At 47.1% G+C, this 19,524-nt stretch overlaps 1 protein-coding gene across 1 annotated transcript in view; it reads right to left on the reverse strand.

Moving 5' to 3' along the window:
• The window catches only part of HBS1L (HBS1 like translational GTPase), a 1,647,668-nt gene that overhangs the window by 276,114 nt on the left and 1,352,030 nt on the right, over positions 1 to 19,524 (reverse strand). The window contains exon 12 of the mRNA XM_069606737.1: positions 4,583 to 4,687. Within this exon, the coding sequence (XP_069462838.1) occupies positions 4,583 to 4,687 (105 nt within the window). The remainder of the gene's footprint in view (positions 1 to 4,582; positions 4,688 to 19,524) is intronic.

A 19,524-nucleotide genomic window follows, 5' to 3' on the forward strand; every position in this document is an offset into this window, starting at 1 on the left:
TGCACAGGATTCTGCCTAACAGAAAGGAAACCCAGGCACCTTTTGGAATAATCGGACAGAGTGAGTGCATATGCCGAATCGATGCTCAGACACTAGAGCTGGGGAGAGAGCTCAGAAAAGGCAGACAATACACGTTAAATATTGTATTGCATACAACTTTATAGGCCAATCTAATAAGTGGATGAAAGCTAAAAGGGAAAGTGCCCTTTCTAATGCAACCTACGGAAAAGAGCACAAGTGTGAAAGAGTGCAACAGAAAGGTGGGAAATACATAAGACCCTCTCCAAGGGAGGATTTTGAATTAATACAGTGCAGCAAGGCCTAAGACTGCCAAGAGGTGTGTGACACATAATGGCGAAGCCAAGAGGCTAACAAGGAGAAGCCAGGAGAGCGTGAACTGGCACATAAAGCCAAGCGGCCGACAGAGAAACAAAGCAAAGGTGAATTTGGACACACGGGCAAATACAGAAGAACCTATGTGGGATGAAGAGCCTAGAGTTCCTGGTTGCGCGACCTGTGATGGGTGGACCATGTGGTCTGACAACAGCACTTAGAGCAGAGAGCCCTGAATTATGAAAGCCAAGGACATTGTGTAATATACCAAGAAGGCACACAGTAAGTGAGCTGGTGATGTAAACTACAAGGAGGGTCAAGTTGGCCTGGAGTTGTGTTCAACTTTGAAAGACTGAAATAAATATAAATTGCTACATTGAAGTCTTGGGTAATGGAACCGTGAGACTTGATGAACTACAACTGTTGTCTTGAGGACGGAGCCTCAAGACACCTTTTCTTTGGAACTGTGTTGCATGGAACTTGGGGAAGGGAAATACAGAGGATTGTGTGGAACTGTGTTGCCTTGAACTTGCGGAAGGGAACCCCAAATATTTGTGGAACTGGTGTGAACTTGAGAAAGGTAATCTTCAAACCTTTATGGAACTTTCTTGAACTTGGGGAAGGAGAGCTGAAAAGGAAGCTAAGACGGGAATAAGCTCAGAACTTTACGTTGATCACTATTTTGTTGATTATGGACATCCCTACACGTTGTTTAGCTTTAGTTGTGAGGGTAAGGATAGGTTTTGGACACAGACAGACTTTTAAGTGGAATTATTGGACTAAGACTTTCCTTAGTTTGGTTCAGGAACGGAAATCCCACCTTAGCATAGGGCAAGTTAGGCCTTCCTGACATTTACTTTAATAAATCAGTTTGTTTTGAACTTTGAATCTGTTGTGTGTATCTTGCTTCATGATGCCTTCACAGGTACCGGTTCTATTGTGCTCTTTGAGAGAAGCTGACAGACCTCCTCCAATAGGATGGGGTCGGAGGCAAGATGCTGGTGTAAAGGCTGTGGGACCAGAGGATTCGGCATGAAAGGGAGACATTAACCCTGTTCAGTGACTTTAAGGCCCAAGCATCGAACGTGGTCTTGACCTATTCCTTGCTGAACAGGAAAAGTCTCCCCGCCTCACAGGCGAACCATGGCTGAAAACCTCACAAAGGTTTTGCTCCTTGCGGAGCTAAGGGGACGGTAGCTGCAGCTGTTGCCCTCTCTGGAGGCTCTGCATCTAAGGAAGCTCATGCCCATTACTCTTCCCTGGGCAGCCTGACCTCTATCCTGCAGGGCATATAGGAAACTGAGGGGCAAAAACCCAGCCTCTAGAAGAAGATATGGAGGGCTGTTGCATGGCTAGGTGCAACGACTTTGCTGTGGCCTCCGATGCATGACATTTCTGGAGGACGTTGTCAGCTTTTGCCCCAAAAAGGTTTTGCCCATCGAAAGGCATGTCCAGTAGTTTAGCCTGGACATCATGTGTCCATCATCATGTGCGAAGCCGGATATCCTCATCCAAGACCTGCCCACAAAGTCAACTGTATCCGGTCCTGAACGCAGAATCGGTCGAGAAGCTTCTCTGCCACCCGTCACCATTGACATGAAGCCATCTCTCATCTCCCCTTCGGGGATATGTAAAGCTGCATTTGCCACCATGGACAACTGGTGGAACGAGAATTTTGTCAGGCTGCAAGAAGCATTTGCTGTGCAATGCAAAACATTCTTCCCCCAAGCGTCCAGTCTCTTCCATTCCCTGTCAGGTGGGAGAGAAGGACAGGTAGAAGACTTCAAATATACAGTATCAGCCTTCACCACTAGGCTCTCGGGGGAGGCATGGGTGGAAAGGGAAGCTGGGTCAGAAGAGGTAGGGCAATGCTTCCTTGCCAACTCCCAGTCAACTACAGATTCAGTGGCAGGCTTCTCCCGTACCTCCAGTACAGGGCCTCTACTGCCACACTGAAGGGAAGACACATTTCCTTCCCGGGACCCTCATCCAGGAGATTCATTTATTCAAACTGAATTTTCAGCCTGGACAGAGCGGAGAGCCCCAAGGTATCATCCCCCTTTGCCATCAGCCTCTGAAAGGATGCCTTCGGCTTACCGGGTGTAGGGGCTCAAAGACTAGCCTGTTCAGGGAGCCGTTTAGGCCTCTGACTTCTTGGAGGTTCGAGGCCAGCCCTTGTACGTTCTCACCCTCTTCGCAGAACACCTCAGGGAAGTCTCTCTCTTCCTTGGAGACCGAGGGGTACCTGGTTCCCCTCCTCGTTGTAGATGTCACCCATCTACGAGATGTAGGGCTTGAAAGGAAGAGGAGAATGTTCCAAGGTTCCCACAGCGCTGAGCCACATAAAAGAGGTCCAGGATGAAATCGGGACTAGCACTGAGATCTTGACACCCAATGGCGGCATCCAGCGGAGGGGAATCTCCCTCATCTTGGCCAGGCCTGAGCCTGTCGGGGAGAGGGAGTGGTCCGCAACGGATACCCTGCCAGTCACAAAAGACGTGGTGGGCCTGTTGGCACTGGAGCCAAAGGTGCGGAGACCAAAACCATGAAGCGCATTGGCGAATAGGTCAAGCATCTTTTGGCAAAATTGTTCCTGTTCCTACGGGTTGGAGGATTGGGTAGGAAAAGGTGCCATATCCAGCTCTGGAGAACCTCTGGATCGGAGGCTATTTTTTGGGGAAAATGAGGAAGAATGCCAATGCGAGGATCTCTCGCGGTGCTGCTTTTTTCCTTACACAGAGGGGACCTTTCCTTGGACAGAGGCTCTGCAGCGCATGACCTCAAACGAGACTGTGCATCACCCAACTTTGTCTTATGGACGAAAGTAAAAGGTTTTGCTGCCTGTTCCCAAAGGGCCTTAGGGTACATGGACTGACGATCCACAATCCTGGGTGTTGTGCTCCTTGCCCAAGCAGTACAAACTAATCCAGTGAGGATCCGAAACAGACATCTGCCTGCCACAGTCCACGCACAATTTAAACCCCGAGCCTTTCCCAAAGTTGGGCATGGCAACATCAAATTCGAACTATTCAATTGATAGCGAACAGAGTGCACGGAAAAAAGGAACGGTGGTCAGGGTGCATGGGGCCTCTACATATATACTGGCCCTGATGTGTCAGTCGAGTGATGCGCAGATGAGCCGGATGGAGCAGACGCAGAGCCATGCTACACCCCTCCCTGGTGGTGGGAAAGATTCCAAGGAACAGCTGCGCTGTGGATAGGATATCGTTGATGAAGAATCCATGGGAGGAAGGAATCCATTAGAGCAATAATTTAAAGGGAATATAAGAAATATACACATCTTTATTATGGACAACTTTCACGTATGATCACTTCCTCCTTTCGACTATGCCATTTTAGAAGCAACCTCACAATATGGTCCAGCTAGGAACTATCTGATTCTTGTGCTTTCATTTGATGATAAATACAGAAATTCAAAATATTTCATGTAGTTAATTAAGAATATTTTATGATGCGAATATTCTCCCTAAAGCTAATCTAGCTAAATGTCACTTTTCACTATCAGGTCCTGATAGGACATCCACCTGGTTCCCAAACGCTGCGTTTGAAGAATACTATTGTACTCTGAACTGAACCCAGTATACTGCAGATAAACTGAAAGGTATCTGGTTAAATTTTCGAAAACATATTTTCGAAATGCCATTTTGTCGAGAAAAAAAATGCGAAATGTTTTTTTCCAAATGTTTTTATTTTATTTTATGTTTTATTTTTGTTTCGTTAGTTTAAAAAAGTGTCAATAAAAAAAACAGGGAGTTGGGGGCGGAACCCCCATTTAAAAAATAAAATTAAAAAAAAACATTCGAAAAATAAAAATTCGGCAATTTTGTGTCGACAAAATGGCATTTAGAAAATATGGCGTTCGAAAATTTCACTATAAACCAAACAGAAAAATTAAAAAGCAGATACAAAGAATATTTCACACTATACATTGTAGGACAAGTTGTCAGATAAGCAACTTTTTTTCCAAATATTTTACATTTGTGATTACAACAGAGGTAGTGAATACTTAACACAGTCCAAGTGCCTTTCTTGTTGAGAAATCACTTTCATGGTTTCACACTTAGAGCCCATGTGTTACTGTTGGCATGGCAAACAGTTTCTTTTTTGCTTATGGTGAAATAGAGAACGATTCTCAGATTCATACCAAGCTCCAATCCAAATGTCTACCTGAAAAAAATGTGTGGTTGATCCTCCGACAGAAATAATATCACGTATATTTATAGTGTACCTTTCACTGTGCAGGATTCATTAGGCGGCATAGCCAGGAGTTTGTCCCCAGTTTGGACATAGCCAGCTTCGATTTTCCCAGTGACGCAGAATCCTGCTCCTTGATCTGTAAAACATACACAGTACATTAATTCCGACATGGCTTTGGCTTTCATTGTTGCTTTATTTTTGGTATTTTCAATTGGTTGTACAGTAAACAGAAAAAGAAAAACATAAAGGAAACATGTTAGAAACAAGTGCGACACTGTCCGCAACCCCAACCCCCACCCCCATGCCCCCATCCCCCGGTGATGTTCTTGTACAGGGGTTAGTGGATATTAGCAGATTCATCTTCATTCACGGGCTGGGATGTGTGGCGGTATGATTTCATTGGGGCCCTTGGGGGCGCCTCTCTTGAAGAGTCACTGTTCGCAGTGGACATCAAATAGATGATGTATGGGCCCAACTGTCAGGGGGTGGGGGGCGGGGGGAATCGAGCGTGTAGGGTGAGTAATTTGATGAAGTTCGATTCAGTGTCCCGACAATAGGAAATGTCCTTTAGCCATTGCTCTATAGTCGGCGAGGGTCCTTTCCCCCATGACATTGCGACCCTTCTCCGCGCCATCAACAATAGTAGCCCTCCTAGCTTGCGCGTTGTGGGCGGGAGGTGTTTGGTAAATCCAAGAAGTGTGATCTTGGGATCGGGCTCAAGGGGCGTACTTATAATTGCGGCTGTCTTTTCCAGTACCGCCTCCCAGAATTGATGTATAGCTGGACAGGACCATGCGAGGTGGACGAAGTCCGCTAGTGGGGCGTCACAGCAACTGCATGTCGGGGGGGCAGAGGGGTGGTAGGAGTGTATTCTAGCGGGAGTGTGGTATGCCTGATGTATGTATTTCAGGTGTATTTGTTTATATCTTGTGTTTAGCTAAACTTTCTGGGTCTGTGCTAGAATATAGTCCCATTCCTCGTCTGATATTGACATACAGAGGGATTTTTCCCACCTTGTTTTGGGCGCTGTCGGGATCGGGGACCTGTCGGTTAACAGGGATTTATATATCAACGATACCAGTCTACCCTCCCCCTGTGACTGAACAACCCCATGTAGCAATTGCCATGTTGGGGGCTGTCGCGGGAACAAGGGCAGTATAGCTTGGAGTGAGTGTCTAAGAAGGAAATACACAAATATGTCAAGGGCGGTGGTAGCTACGTGGGTTTTAGCCTGTTGAGGTGTAAGAAAGTTCCCTTCGGTGAAAAGGTCGCCCATGGAGTTTAATTGTAACTTGTCGGCCCAGTTTAAATAAATTTTCTCTGTGGTCAGGGGGATTCCAGGAATGAATCTTATCGGAAGGAGAGGGGAGAACCTTGTCTGAATATCGCATTTTTGTGCTATTTTTTTCCATATTGCGATGGTGGAGAGTACCGTGTTTAGAGTCGTGTGTGGTGTGTGTGTTTGGCCAAAGATAACTGCTCTAAGCAGGTTAGGGGATGCAAGTGCTCGTTCTAGCTGGACATGGGGACGGACAAAGTGCATGGCGTACCAGTGGCCTAAGAATTGGGCCTGTGCTGCCCAATAATATCGTTCTAGATCGGGAAGTGCCATGCCTCTGTTTGTCACTGCTTGGATTAGTGACTTGTAGGCAATTCTGTCTGGTTTGCCCGCCCATAGTAGTTCCAGGACTAGGCTCCGCAAGTTTTCAAGATGTTTCTGGGGCACCAATAGGGGGAGATTTACAAAGAGATAAAGGAGTTTGGGGAGTATCACCATTTTAACTAGCGAACCCCGTCCCCAGAGAGTGAGTGGTAGCGTTTTCCATCTGTTAATTTTCCCTTGAAGTGACTCAGTTACTTTGCCGTAATTGTCCTGGAAGAGATTTTGGTGGGTTCTGGCCATTTGGATGCCAAGGTATCTGACGTTTGTGTGTTCCCATTTGAAGCCATAGTCATCTGGGAATTCCTTGGTTTCTGGGGTTAGCAGGAATATAATTGATTTACTGTGATTCATTTTTAATCCGGAGAGGGTGCCGAATTTAATGATGTCGCGTATTATCAGGTTCAGGTTCTCAGCTGGGTCGCAGATGTTAAGGGCAATGTCGTCTGCATATAGGGATATTATTAATTTGTGTGGGCCAAAAGCCCCTATGTATGTGTAGGGCTCGGAGGTCCGAGGCGATTGGCTCCATTACTAGCGCAAATAGTAGGGCAGATAGGGGGCACCCCTGCCTAGTCCCCGCTGAAGGTCGATCGCCATCGATTTGGTTTTACCCAGAATTATATGTGAATTATATGTGACTGGGGTTGGTTATATAGAAGGGCAGTCAGCCTGAGAAAGTGTTTGCCGAGACCCATTCCCTGGAGGACCTCGAAGAGGAAAGGCCACTCGATGGAGTCAAAGGCCTTTTCGGCGTCTAAAAGGGCTGCTACCGCTTGGTGTGTGGGGTCCAATGCCTCCATGACTCCGAACATGCGTATGATGCCAAATGTGTTGCGGCCCGGGACAAACCCCGCCTGGTCTGCAAGCACCAGCGCGGGCATCAGAGGTGATGAGTCTGGTGGCGTAGATCTTGGCCAGTATCTTATTGTCGAGGTTGATCAGTGAGATTGGTCTATAAAAGCTGCATTCTTCTGTGGGTTTGCCGGCTTTATGTAGTAGGATCACATTCGCTTCACAGAGGGTCAGGGAAACAGTCTCAAGCGCCTCCTCGAAGACCTGCAACAGTAGAGGGGTGAGGACAGAGGCGAATGCTTTATAGAACTGTCATGATGCCTGCCCCCGGAAGACCAGACCAGGCCCAGCAGCCCCAGAAGCAGGCATTATGCCACTTGGAGCATGCCCAAAAGCCCCAGTTAGGGCCATGGGCGCCAGGCTCATTATTGATAACTTACCTGAAGCAGACCATGCTGCATACTCACCTGAGGCAGACCATGCTGCATGAAGACTCAAGCCAAATGAGGCTTAGGAGGGACTATTTTACTGAAGGGACTATTTTGTTACTTGGGTGGGGCTGTGGAAGAATACTTACCTGGATCTTCTTCCAAGGCTATTTAAACCACGCCCGGACAGCCACACGTGCTTCGCGTTATTCTGCTTGCTGCAGCGTAATGCTCACTGTGTTTTCAGCAGCTCCAGTCTTCAGCCACGCCCGCTTCAGTCCTGGGACTCCTGAAACAAGAAGAAAAGAAGGATAAAGGTTAGAACAGGAGTTTTAACTTTAATCCTTACCTGAATCCTGATCCATTTCGCCACGGAACTGAAAGACAGAAGTCTTTGAAGCATCGCTTCGCATTCCTACGGCGCCGCGCTGAACTCACCTGCTTGGCGGTACTTCAGCTTTCCATCACGCTCTCTCCATCTCGCGGCCGCCCTCCGACACCTAAGGAGACAAAGACAGCAAGGTGAGCAAGGGGACTCTCTAAGGTTATACAAGCTACCCCCAAGGACTTACCTGATTTACCACGGGAGGTACTCACCTCATCTCGGGTCGGCGCAGTCAACTCTGCTTCATCGCCGTACCCCGGCCCCTAAGGGGAAAACCACAATAGACTTACCTGAATCTTACCAAGTGCCATTTGGAAATCTTCGAGTGGATTAATCGGCAACCTGCAAGGAATCGGACAGAGTGAAGATCAGACATTTGAACTCTTATGAACAATTGGACTTTAGAGTCAATACTGGAACTCACCAATTCCTCTACGCCAGTGAAGTAACTGGTCATCAACGCGCCCCTGCGGTCGACACAGGATGGAGAGCTCATCCTTCCAAACCATCAGGTGAGACTAAGCAGGGGACATCAAGAGTGATCTGTGGGAAGACAACGGGAGTGGGGAAGGTGGGTTGACACTCAATTCCACGGGTGGTTAATTCCTCTTCTCCTTTGCAGAAGAATATTCTTGCGAGCCAGACAAACTAGGCTGAGCGGGCCAGTCCAGTCAGTCATCTCGGCGCTACACGTCACGCTGGTGGAAACAACAGCGGCCCAGTTCCGGTCGACGCCCCCGTGGGAACCAGGTGAGCGTAGCAAGAACTCGCCGATCAGACCATCCGGGCCTGGAGCTTTAGTGTTTGGAAGCTCATTAACAGCCTGGAGAATTTCTTCCAGCGTGATGGGTAGGTTTAGTGGTTCTCTTAGCGTGGCGTTTACCCGGTATAGTTCTATTTCATCAAGGTAGCGCACTAGCTCCTCCTGGCTGGCGTTGAAGTTGGCTCGGTACAGATTTTGATAGAAGGAGCAGAAGGTTTCTGCTATTTCTTTGTCGGTATGTACCAGGGTACCCTGTGGATTTCGTATCTGTTCTATCAGCGTAGGTTTTCGGTCTGCTGCTTTCAGCCTCGCGAGGAGGGCGCCCGGTTTCTGCCCCTCTCCGTACTGACGAATGCGGTGGCCTTGTGATAGGTATTTTAGCTCACGGTCTGCTGCCGCCCTGAATTTATCCAGTTCTTTTTTCAGTGATGCTAGAGCGTGTGGTTTGGACGATGTGATATGCACGTGTTCAAGTTCCTTTAGGCGGGTTTCGCTTGAGGACAGTTCTCGTCTGATGAGTTTCAGAATTCCCTGTTCTTTGGTTATGCAGACCCCTCTGACGTAGCATTTTAAGGCTTCCCACAGGGTTCCAGCAGATGACACAGAGCCCTGGTTGAGTTCGAGGAAGGATACAATCTCTGTGCTGAGTTCGTCTGCGAACACCTGGTCCTCTAGGGATCCTGGTTTGAATCTCCAGTAGCGTCTCCCTTCCGATGAATCCGGTGGGGTGCATTCAATTGTGACTGCTGAATGGTCTGATATTGATCTAGGCAGGATTTGGCATTGGTTCCATTGGAATTGGCTGTGCGCGGAAACCAATATGCAGTCCAGGCGGGAGCTTGTCTTGTGGACCCAGGAATGGAACGTGTAGTCCCGGGACTCCCCGTGTTGGCGCCTCCAGATGTCTACCAGATCGTATGCTTTACATATTTCGAGAATTTGGAGGCTTGCTTTAGAGGTAGTCGTAGACGAGGAGTGGCACCTATCCTTCAGTGGGTCAAGTGTGGTATTCATATTGCCTCCCCAGATAATAGTTGCAGACCCTGCTTCTCCCAGATGCGTCATTAACCAGTCGAAGTTGTTGGGCCCATCGATATTTGGCCGTAGAGCGATCTCTGTGTTTTCCAGGGTCCCCCGTACCAGGAGCGTTCCTACCCTCCTTGTCGCTGTTAGCCGATAGCAGTTTAAATTTCAAGGCTCTATTTATCAGGATTGCCACCCCTCTGGAGTATGAGGAATACGAGGCGAAGTATCTATGGCAGCCCCGGCTTTCAATGTTGTTGCAGTGCCACATCTACTCACAAATCACTACTCAAAAGTATAATTCAAGTTTGATTATAGGGTGGATAAATCATTTATTTTGAGAAACGATAGTTGAGAAAACGTACCCATGACATTTTTAAATTGCTAATTTAGGTTTTATCATGTAGAGCAGCTATGTGGGCACCGTTTAAAGTCATTATAATTTTGAATAGGTGCAGAGTCTAAACTGCCCTTGTGGGCTTGTTTGGAACACAATGCAAGGGAGTGTCCATTATTTCTCACTGCTGCAAAGGGATGGAGCTTGCAAAACTTGCAGCAGGTAAAGGGCCTGCTGGACACATGGGGAGTACTGTCAGTGTCCCACCTGCGTTCCTTCAGTCACCCAAGCCTCTTTCCTAGGTGCCATCTTCTTTTCGGCGTACCTTGGATGCCAGTCCCTCCTCGACCCCTCCATGTCTCCCCTCCCCCAAAACTCCTTAGTCTGCCCCCCCATCCCCACTTACTTGAAGGCCCTGATCAAGTCTCCACTCTTCTTCGGCCGGCACATTGAGACAGAAAAGAGATTTGGTCCCTTTTTTCTATGGTGGCAGTCATCTTGTTTTTATTGCCAAAGGAGATTGGGCAGGCAACATATGTTTCTGTAGTTAGCTGATGCAATTTCTCAGTGTAAGGTTGCCCTCTGCTGTCCAAATGGCAAAGAGCATCCACTTCAACAACAGCTACCATTTCAACAAACGGAATGTGCACGGTTCTATGCGGTCACCTTCACCTTCCACTATCGCAAACATTCGGAAGTTACTTCTTTCCACACCCACTTCTCCTCACACAGGGAAAACTGTTCCAGTGTCAATGAACACCCAATTACCAGCTCAATGTTTCAGTTTCTAAAGAGCGAAACCCTGTAGGACGAATGCCTCCTCACAAGCTAAAACTGAAAGTAAGTGCTGTAATTATTCTACCACACAATCTTATGCCATCACAGGGACTGTGCAATGGAACAAGGTTGACGATTACGCATCTACAAAGACACATCATAGAGGCCCGTGTGAGCGAAGGAACTTACATACTGTTCTTATACCACGCATATCTCTCATTCCATCTAATAGGTTTTGCCTTTTCAATGACTATTAATAAGTCACAGGGACCTACATCCCCTTCCTGGAAGTGATCAGTAGTAATTTCGATTTTTTAAGAAGGGGGACAGAAGTGACAAGATGAATTACTGACTGATATTGACCTTTAAGATATGTGAGAACGGTGTATGTTACACCGGGAACATCTAGTTTTTATGAAATTCCCAGATCGGGATATTTCAAACTACTACTTGGATCGCATATGTTTACACAATGTCACCCTGCATTGCTTTTATGATGAATGCAAATGATGCTTTGGTATGGTGCAGTCTATAAACATATCTTATAGCTACATTGAGATTAAGAATTACATTTATATTATCCATTTGATAAGAGTGATTTGATTTAAAAAATATATATTTTTCAAATGTATTGTGTTAATGACTCCATTTGTTTTATCAGTTATATTTATTGTGATTTGATAATAGCCTAATGAAATAAAAAAAATGTAAAAAGGAAGATTTGGCTAACTGACACACGCCCATCCGACAGACAGGACACTCACACTTAAGACACACACTTATTTATAACACATGCTGTTCCAGCCCCAGTTGTTCCAGAAACCTTTTGGTCACCAGGGTTGCAGCATGGCTCTGCGATTTCTGTGCCTGACGCCTCTACGTGCACCATGCCGAACTGGATGTTGGGCCACTATATATTGAGGAGCAGCACACCGTGACCTCAGTTCTGCCATTTTTCCCTAGCACTCTGAGGCTAAGGGACCGCAGAACGGATGGTGTACTGGCTATCTGCTGGCAGGAGCAGGCAGGGAGGGCGATGAGGAATCCGTGGGAGGAACACCCATCAGAAAGAATATTACCAAGAGGTAAGTAATTTGTTCTTCTCATGGATTCCATCCTCCCACGGATTCCTCATCTACGATAGATTCCCATAGCAGTACTTGTATCTGGAGGAAGGAGGCAGCAAGGACACCAGCTAGACCACACAACTCTGGAAGGCTGTCCCACCAAGACGGGGGTCCTGGCCTGAAAGGGAATCAAAGCAGTAATGTTTAGAAAACATGTGCAGTGACTAAGTTGCCACCTGACAGATGTCCAGGACAGAGACTCCCCTCTGCAGGGCAGAGTTGGCAGTCACTCCTCTAGTAGAATAGGCTCAGAGACCCTCAATGACATCCTTCCCAGGCAGATCATAGCCTTCCAAGACGGAGGGAATGGCCCAACCTGACAGGGTCTGTTTATTCACAGCCCTGCCAGCACAAGTCTCAGCATAACCAATGAAAAGCAGGTAATCTTTCCTAGCCTCTCAGAGAGACATAGTAGCTGAAGGCCCGTACTAGTTCCAGCCGATGGAATCACTCCTCTGCACTGGAAGGGTGAGACAGAGAAAATAAACACAGGAAGATGGATTTTTTGAGAGAGAGAGAGGACAGTCGGAGACTATCTTAGGAAGAAAGCAGTCTCTCACACTCTCAAAGGCACCTTCTCTTTTGACCTTTGAGAAAACCAAATAGGGAGGTTTAACAGAGAATGTCAGGAAACCACTCACCCATCTCCCGGTAGTGATGCCAACCAGGAAAACCACCTTAAGCGTGATCAATGTAACAGAGCAGGAATAGAGGGGCTCAAATTTAATTCCCATAAGGAATGTCAAAAGCAAACTTTAATTCCACACCAGAACCACAAACTGGGGTGGAGGAAACTGGTTATGCAAACCCTGCAAGAACTGCATGAAAGTGGGAATTGTGAAGAATGAGCCCTGTTCCAGGGATATCTTGCAAACCAAAATAGCTGCAAGTTATCCCCTAAGAGTATCAATCTGCAGGCCTGCTTGGTCTAAAGACAGCAAAAAATCAAAAACAAGGATTAACAGACAGGATAAAGGGTTCAGATCCCTCTCCGGGCACCAAGCCAAAAATATACGCCTCCTGCAGTCACTTTGTGGCGGTACTCTGAGCTAAAATGAGTGCATCGAGGACATCTCAGCCTCTCAGTAGCAAAGCAGGGAAGTTCAGGCTGCTGAGGTTCGGGTGGAGAACCTGCCTCTCTCTGATTGGGAGAGTAAGTCGACTCTCCCCGGAAGGGGGCAAAGAGGGCAGATGGACAAGTCCAGCAACTCCAGATAACACATCCTTTGGGCGCAGTCTGGAACGATCAGGATCAATGTGGTACCGAAAAGGCACAATTCCTGGGAACTAGCAGAAATACAAAGGAGGTTGAATGTCTATTCGACAGTCAGTGTGTTGCCAGAGGTCCCCGACAAGGAAATTCCCTGGAGCAGAACAACTCCCACTTACTGGTCACACTGGAAGCAAAGAGGTTCACTTGAGGAGTTCCCCAAAAGGAGATTTCATCCAGAACTTCCTGGCAGAGCTATCACTTGTGGGAGGCCGAAGTCTGCCTGGTCAAGGCATTCACTGTGACATTCTCTCTTCCAGTCAGATGGGAAACCGTCAGAGACACTGTTCTCCAGAGCCCAGAACTGCAGTCGCATTGCTTCTCTGCATAGTGGCAAGGACCTAACACCACCTCGCTTGCTGAGGTAGTGCATGGCCACTATGTTGTCCGTCAGGATCAGCATGGTCTTGTGTCTCATAGAGGCAAAGAGGTCGACTAGTGCTAGCATGATCACCCTCAGCACCAGCAAACTGATGTGTACCCGAGACTCTGACGGAGAAGACAGTCCGCTCACTGTCAGATCCAACAGGTGAGCGTCCCAACCGGTCAAGGATGTGTTGGTGACCTGTGAGGAACCCGAGGGTGTCCTCACTTCTTTTACCTCTGTGGCCTCCTCTCAGGTGGCAGGGAAAGGCCATCACTTTTGGATCCAACCCTGGCGATGGAGACGTGAGGGAGGATCACTTGGGAGGAGGAGACTTGGGGAGTGGGGAGAGGACGGCCTTGAGACATGGTATCCCCCATTTTCCTTTAACAACGAACCCTCCATCCCTCAAGCCTTTATAGGCTTTGTCAGCCTTTTCCCTGTCCTTCCTCTAAAACCTTCCCCAAAACACACAAGTATACTACTCGAACAAAGAGGAGGATAACTAGAACAACATATCCTCATTTTATTAATGCAGACACATCGACCTCAACCAAGTACTGAGACGAGGAGGAGGACAAAAAGAGTACTACAGGACTGCCGCTGTAGTGGTGAGCGGTCTATCCTTTTCTGAATAATCATTAAGGCAGGAACTTTAAAAGCCGGAGTCAGCTGTGGAGGCCGGGTCAGCTGTGTAGACCGAGGCAGCAGCTGGGAAAGCAACTCCAGGTCAGCGGTGTGGCAAGAGGAGCGCTCAAGACCCGTGTGCAGATGCAGAGATTTGCAGCAGGAAGCAAAGCCAAGGTCTGCTGGAAGCTGTAACAGTCTGCGAGAGCGAGACCAGCATGACCAAGCAAAGCAATCACAGGAATTCTGACCTGCAGGTGGAGCTTCGCTGCAACGCCATAAAATCCGTCCAGTGAGAGTGGGAGATACCCGGCTGGCAGGCGAATAGACGGTGAGCATGCTTTTGAATGCATAACCAAACGAAAACCTTTACAAGTGCTTTTCAATATTGCACAGAGCAACTACAAGTACTTCTGAATATTCAACTAACAAAGTCATTTCTGAAAACCGCACAAAGCCATTACAAGTACTCTTAAATAACCAACAAACTGAAAGTCATTAATAATACTTTTGAATGCCAAGCAGAGCAAGAGCAACGTTTGAGCACTCGTGAGTGGAGTGAAAGGAACGTTGTGAAGTTAACGGATACTACGAACTGTATTTGGTGAAACACACAAAGTCAAGATAACACCCAGAAGGGTATGGTGTGAGAAACCTGGTATTGGCCAACGCCAAAAGAGGTCAAGGACCAGCATGTAATATGGAAGCATTGGCTAGAGCCAGGAGAAGCCAAGAAAGGGATATCGGTTGCGTGACCTGTAATGGGTGGACTGTGTGGTCTGATAACTGCGCCTAGACCGAGGGCCCTGTAGGGAGACGCCTTTGAACGTATCCATCAAGAAGTTTATGTTTTGCAGCAAACTTTTATGTGCTTCTGAAACCAAGATACGGAACTGCTTATGTGAACTTGTGAAATTAACCAATATCAAAAGTGCTGAGAAGAGTCCCAAGAAACTGTATTGTTTTGAGAAAGCTAGAAGATTTGAACTCTTGGGGAAAGGAACCCCAGTATCTTGTGAACTATTTTGATCTTGGGGAAGGGGAAGATGATTACAAGCCAAGAGCTGGAAGGAGATCTGAACTTCATTTTGAACACTATTCATTTTGATGCTGACATCCTGCACATTGCATAAAGTTAGTTGTGAGGGCAAGTATAGGTTTTGGATACAGACATTTGATTTGCACTTACTGACACAAACTATCCTTAGTTTTCTTTAGCTAGAGAAATCCCAACTTAGCATAGGGCAAAATAGGCTTTACTCTATCCTGACTTAAGTGCATAAAGCCTTTTTTGCAAACCAAACTTGAACCTGTTGTCTGTGTCTACCTCATGATGGCTTCACAGACCACGGTCACCCAAGGCCAAGGTTGACGAAGCAATGCACCCCTCAGCAAGTTCTCTCTTATGTCATACCATGCATCCCGACCTGGACAGAAACCAACAAATCGTGGACTGCGACCACAGACAACGGAGGAGCCACTGAAGTGATCTCATGCACAGCCTCGCCTTCTGGCTCACTGGGAGGCAGGAGGCTATGAGGCCCAGAAGGTGCAGGAAGGCAGAGGTCGGGGCTTGGTCCTGTGATAGTAGAATATTGATCATCCTAAAGATGTTTGCTACTCGGTCCTTGGGCCTTACCTAGGCGAGTGTCCAAGACTACTCTGATAAAATCGGAGAGACGTGGACGGTGAAAACGGAGACCTTTTTAAGTTCGAGGGAAAAACCTGAGCTGTGCAATAGAGTGCATGTGCAGAGTAGGTGCTTCAAAACTAGGTCTGGGCAGCGAGCTCGGACGAGCCAGTCATCCTGTTAGGGAAAGACTTGAATGCTTTCCTCATGAGACGAGTAACCACCACTGCCAGCAGCTTGGCGAAAACCCTGGGAGTTGAAGAAAGACTGAAGGGCATGACTTTGAAGTGGTAGTGATGTAGGCGCACAGCGAACCTTAGGTACGTCCTGTGCTTCCGATGCATAATTATATTTGTTATTTTATAACGCGCGTAATAACGGGGACCAGTTTCTAAGCACGAGCCCTGGATTCAAACCTGCGTTGCTATGCGTTGTCCTGCTTACAAGACAAACGCGTTGCCCCTGAGCTATCCACCCGACACATAAAAGTAGGCACCCTGAAGGTCCAGTGATAGTAATCATTCCTGCAGATCGAGGGCTTACAGGGTCTGGGCTAGAGTAACCATCTTGAATTTGAGGAGATTTGTGGCAGAATATCTGACAGAGGTTTTGTGCCTTGTGGTGCAGATGGGACACTGGCAGCCGCCAGTCCTCCTCCTCTACCCTTACCACTTGTTTATCTCCAGTCTTGCAGTATTCCCGGGGTGCCTGGTCTCGGTCATGTGGGGCATAGGAGGGTGAGGGACGAAACCCCTGAACCCACAGAGACAGCACAGAGGGTTTTTGCACAGCTATAGCCAATGACTTTGATGTAACCTTTGACGATTGGATCTTCTGGAGGCCATCATCAGCTTTAGCCCCAAACAGGTTCTGTCCATCACAGGGCATATCCAATAGCTTAACCTGGACATTGTGTGCGAACCCTGACATCCTCATCCAGGGGTGATGCCTTATGACCATACTTGTGGGCATGGATCGACTGATACAATCAGTCATGTCCAGTCTCGATTGTAAGATATGACGAGAGGCTTCTCTGCCATCACTGACCATAGAGAGGAACGCCTGCCGCATCTCCCCCTCAGGGATGCGCTTAGCCGCATAGGCCACAGCAGACCAGAGACAGAATGAGAACTTTGCTAGGGCACTAGAGTCGTTAATTGCGTGAAGTGGGAGGCTGCCCATTACAAAAACCTTCTTCCCTCAGGCATCCAGACTTTTACTCTCCCTATCAGGGAGGAGAAACTGTTTGTAGTCACAGCCTGTACCACTAAGCTCTCAGGGGAGGCATGAGTGGACAAGACGGTTGGATTTAAGGGGCAGGACAATGCTTTCTAGCCAATTCTCTGTTAACCACAAGTGTAGAGGAGGGCCTTTCCCACACCTCTAGCACTGGGGCCTCAACTGCTACATTTACCAGTAGCAGAGTCTCCCTTTTAGGGCCTTCGACCATGATGTCTGTCAGCTCAGATACAATTTTGGGCCTGGACGGAGCAGATATGCCCAGGGTATCAGCCACCTTAGCTATCAGTCTTTGAAAAGACATCTGAAGATAACCAGGAGTGTGAGCTAGAAGAATGTCCTGTTGAGGAAAAGTGTCCAGACCACTGGCCTCCTGGAGATCCGAGGTCAGTAGTCACTGGATGTCTTCACATTTCTCACAAAACTTCTGTGGGAAGTCCCTCTCTTTCCTGATGACCAAAGGTTCCAATCCAAAGGGCACCTGTTCCCCCTCTTAGTCATAGATGTAAGACATCTTAGACATGAAGGCCTTCTAAAATGAAGAGGAGCATATTCCAGAGGGGCCTGACGTCCACTGTGCAGATCAGCGACATTGAGGAGGAAGTCGGAACCGGTGCCAAGACCTCCCTGCCTGAAGGCATGGTTGGATGATGCCTGGGAACTTTGTCCTTCTTTGGGTCCAGGCCTGAGCCTGTAGGCATGCATTAGTGATCCCCAGCAGGTAACCTGCCGGTCCACTAAGGACGCCATGGGATCTGTCTACACTGTGGCCAACAGCACCAAAACCGCTGGTGCCCTGGCGAAGATCTCTAGCTTCTTCAGGTGGAATTATTCCTATTCCTCCAGAGTGGAGTATTGGGTTGAAAAGGGTACCTGAGGCACCTTCTCTGGGGAATCCGTGGAGCAGTGGCTCTTCTTTTTTTGAAGAGCGTTGAATCCGGTTGCAAGGTTCAGCTTGGGCGCGGAATTGGTCTGCTTGTCCTTTTCCTTGCACAGTAGCATCTTCTCTTCGGAATACTGTTCCGTGCGACCTCACCCCTCACCTTGTGGACATAGGTGAAGATCTCCGATGCCCGTTGCTGTATAACCTTAATGTGCATGGACTGGCGCAACCCGCAGTGCTGGGTGTCGTGCTTCTCGGGCTGAGCAATTGAGGCAAATCCGGTATGAATTTGATACAGACACCTGCTGCCATAATCCACACACGGTTTGAAACCAGAGCCCTTTGTGTAGGGTTGGGCATGGCTTCTTAAGAAATTTTAAAAAGCTTGATGGGCGTGTTCCGGATAGCGAACAGAGTGCATGGAAAAAAAAAACTGAGGTCACAGGTGCAGAGTCTCGTGTTATACTGGCCCTGACATGTCTGGCACGTAGAGGTGTCAGACAAAGCCGACACGGAGCATTCAGCGGTCCCTGGCAGCAGAATAGTTTCCGAAGGGCAGTTGTGTTGAGGATAGGATTATCATAGAGGAGGAATCCATTACAATTTGATGATAGACATCATTATGGAGAATCTCAACTCACTTGTGCTTGTTGTCTGATACTGGTTCTTCACAGGAATTTAACAAAAAATGACTATTTTACAAAAAATCGTTTTGCAGATTTCAAAAAGAGAATCTTTCATGGAGGAATAGCTGCAAGCACCTGCCTTCTCATGCAGTATCCATCTTGCTAATGACATTTTTGAGGCAAAAGGATAACTTTGAATAACTCCATTCAATAACCTGTTTCGAAGTTATGTTCTTAGCCCCATCAATGCAATAAAGTAGGAACCTTTTTATCAGCTAAGGAAAAAAGGCATCCATCTGCTGGAGACATGGGACAATGAAAAAAAATGCAAAAGCACAATGATTAACATGGGAATCACACATGCAAACAATTATGAAAGGAAACAAGATATGTCGTAAGGGGACCCACGTAGAGATGGAATACTGTGGAAGGCACAAAGAGAAACAAGAGCATGTGACATGCTTTCCCTCTGAGCAGATACAATATCCACTAGGACAGCTACTTTTAAGAATAGATAGCGGAAAATATAAATGTGGGTATTGGCTCCGAACAGATAGAGAAAATGTTCTTTTATATCTAGCCCACGTTTCTATGAAATAGAATGGTTTCATAACATATATTAATATATTTCAAACACTAAAACATCCTATAGTCCTGAATAAGGCTGAAACAAAGGTTTGTAGGGCCACATATCTCAGGGAAGGGATTTTAATTGCAAAGGAAACACCAATACATTTCGCCCTAGACTGTGCTTTTCCCAAGGTGCATTGCCCAAAGCCAGCCAATACCCAAAAAGCAATGATCTAAACAAATATAGAAAATAAGATACCTATGAAGAAAGAGAAAACTGAAACCTCTAAACAAAACAGAAAATAACTACAAACAAAAAAGACTCACTAACCGATATCAAAGTTCCAAAATTGCAACAACAAAAAAAACTTCCATAGTACTGTGCCAACAAAATAATAAAAGGGCAGAGTTAGATACATTAAAATTAGTAATAATGTACTACAAAAACACACAAAATTGGAATTAAAGG

This window comes from Ambystoma mexicanum, chromosome 4p (assembly GCF_040938575.1).
Source record: "Ambystoma mexicanum isolate Mex_15411 chromosome 4p, UKY_AmexF1_1, whole genome shotgun sequence".
NCBI classification, from domain to species: Eukaryota; Metazoa; Chordata; class Amphibia; order Caudata; family Ambystomatidae; genus Ambystoma; species Ambystoma mexicanum.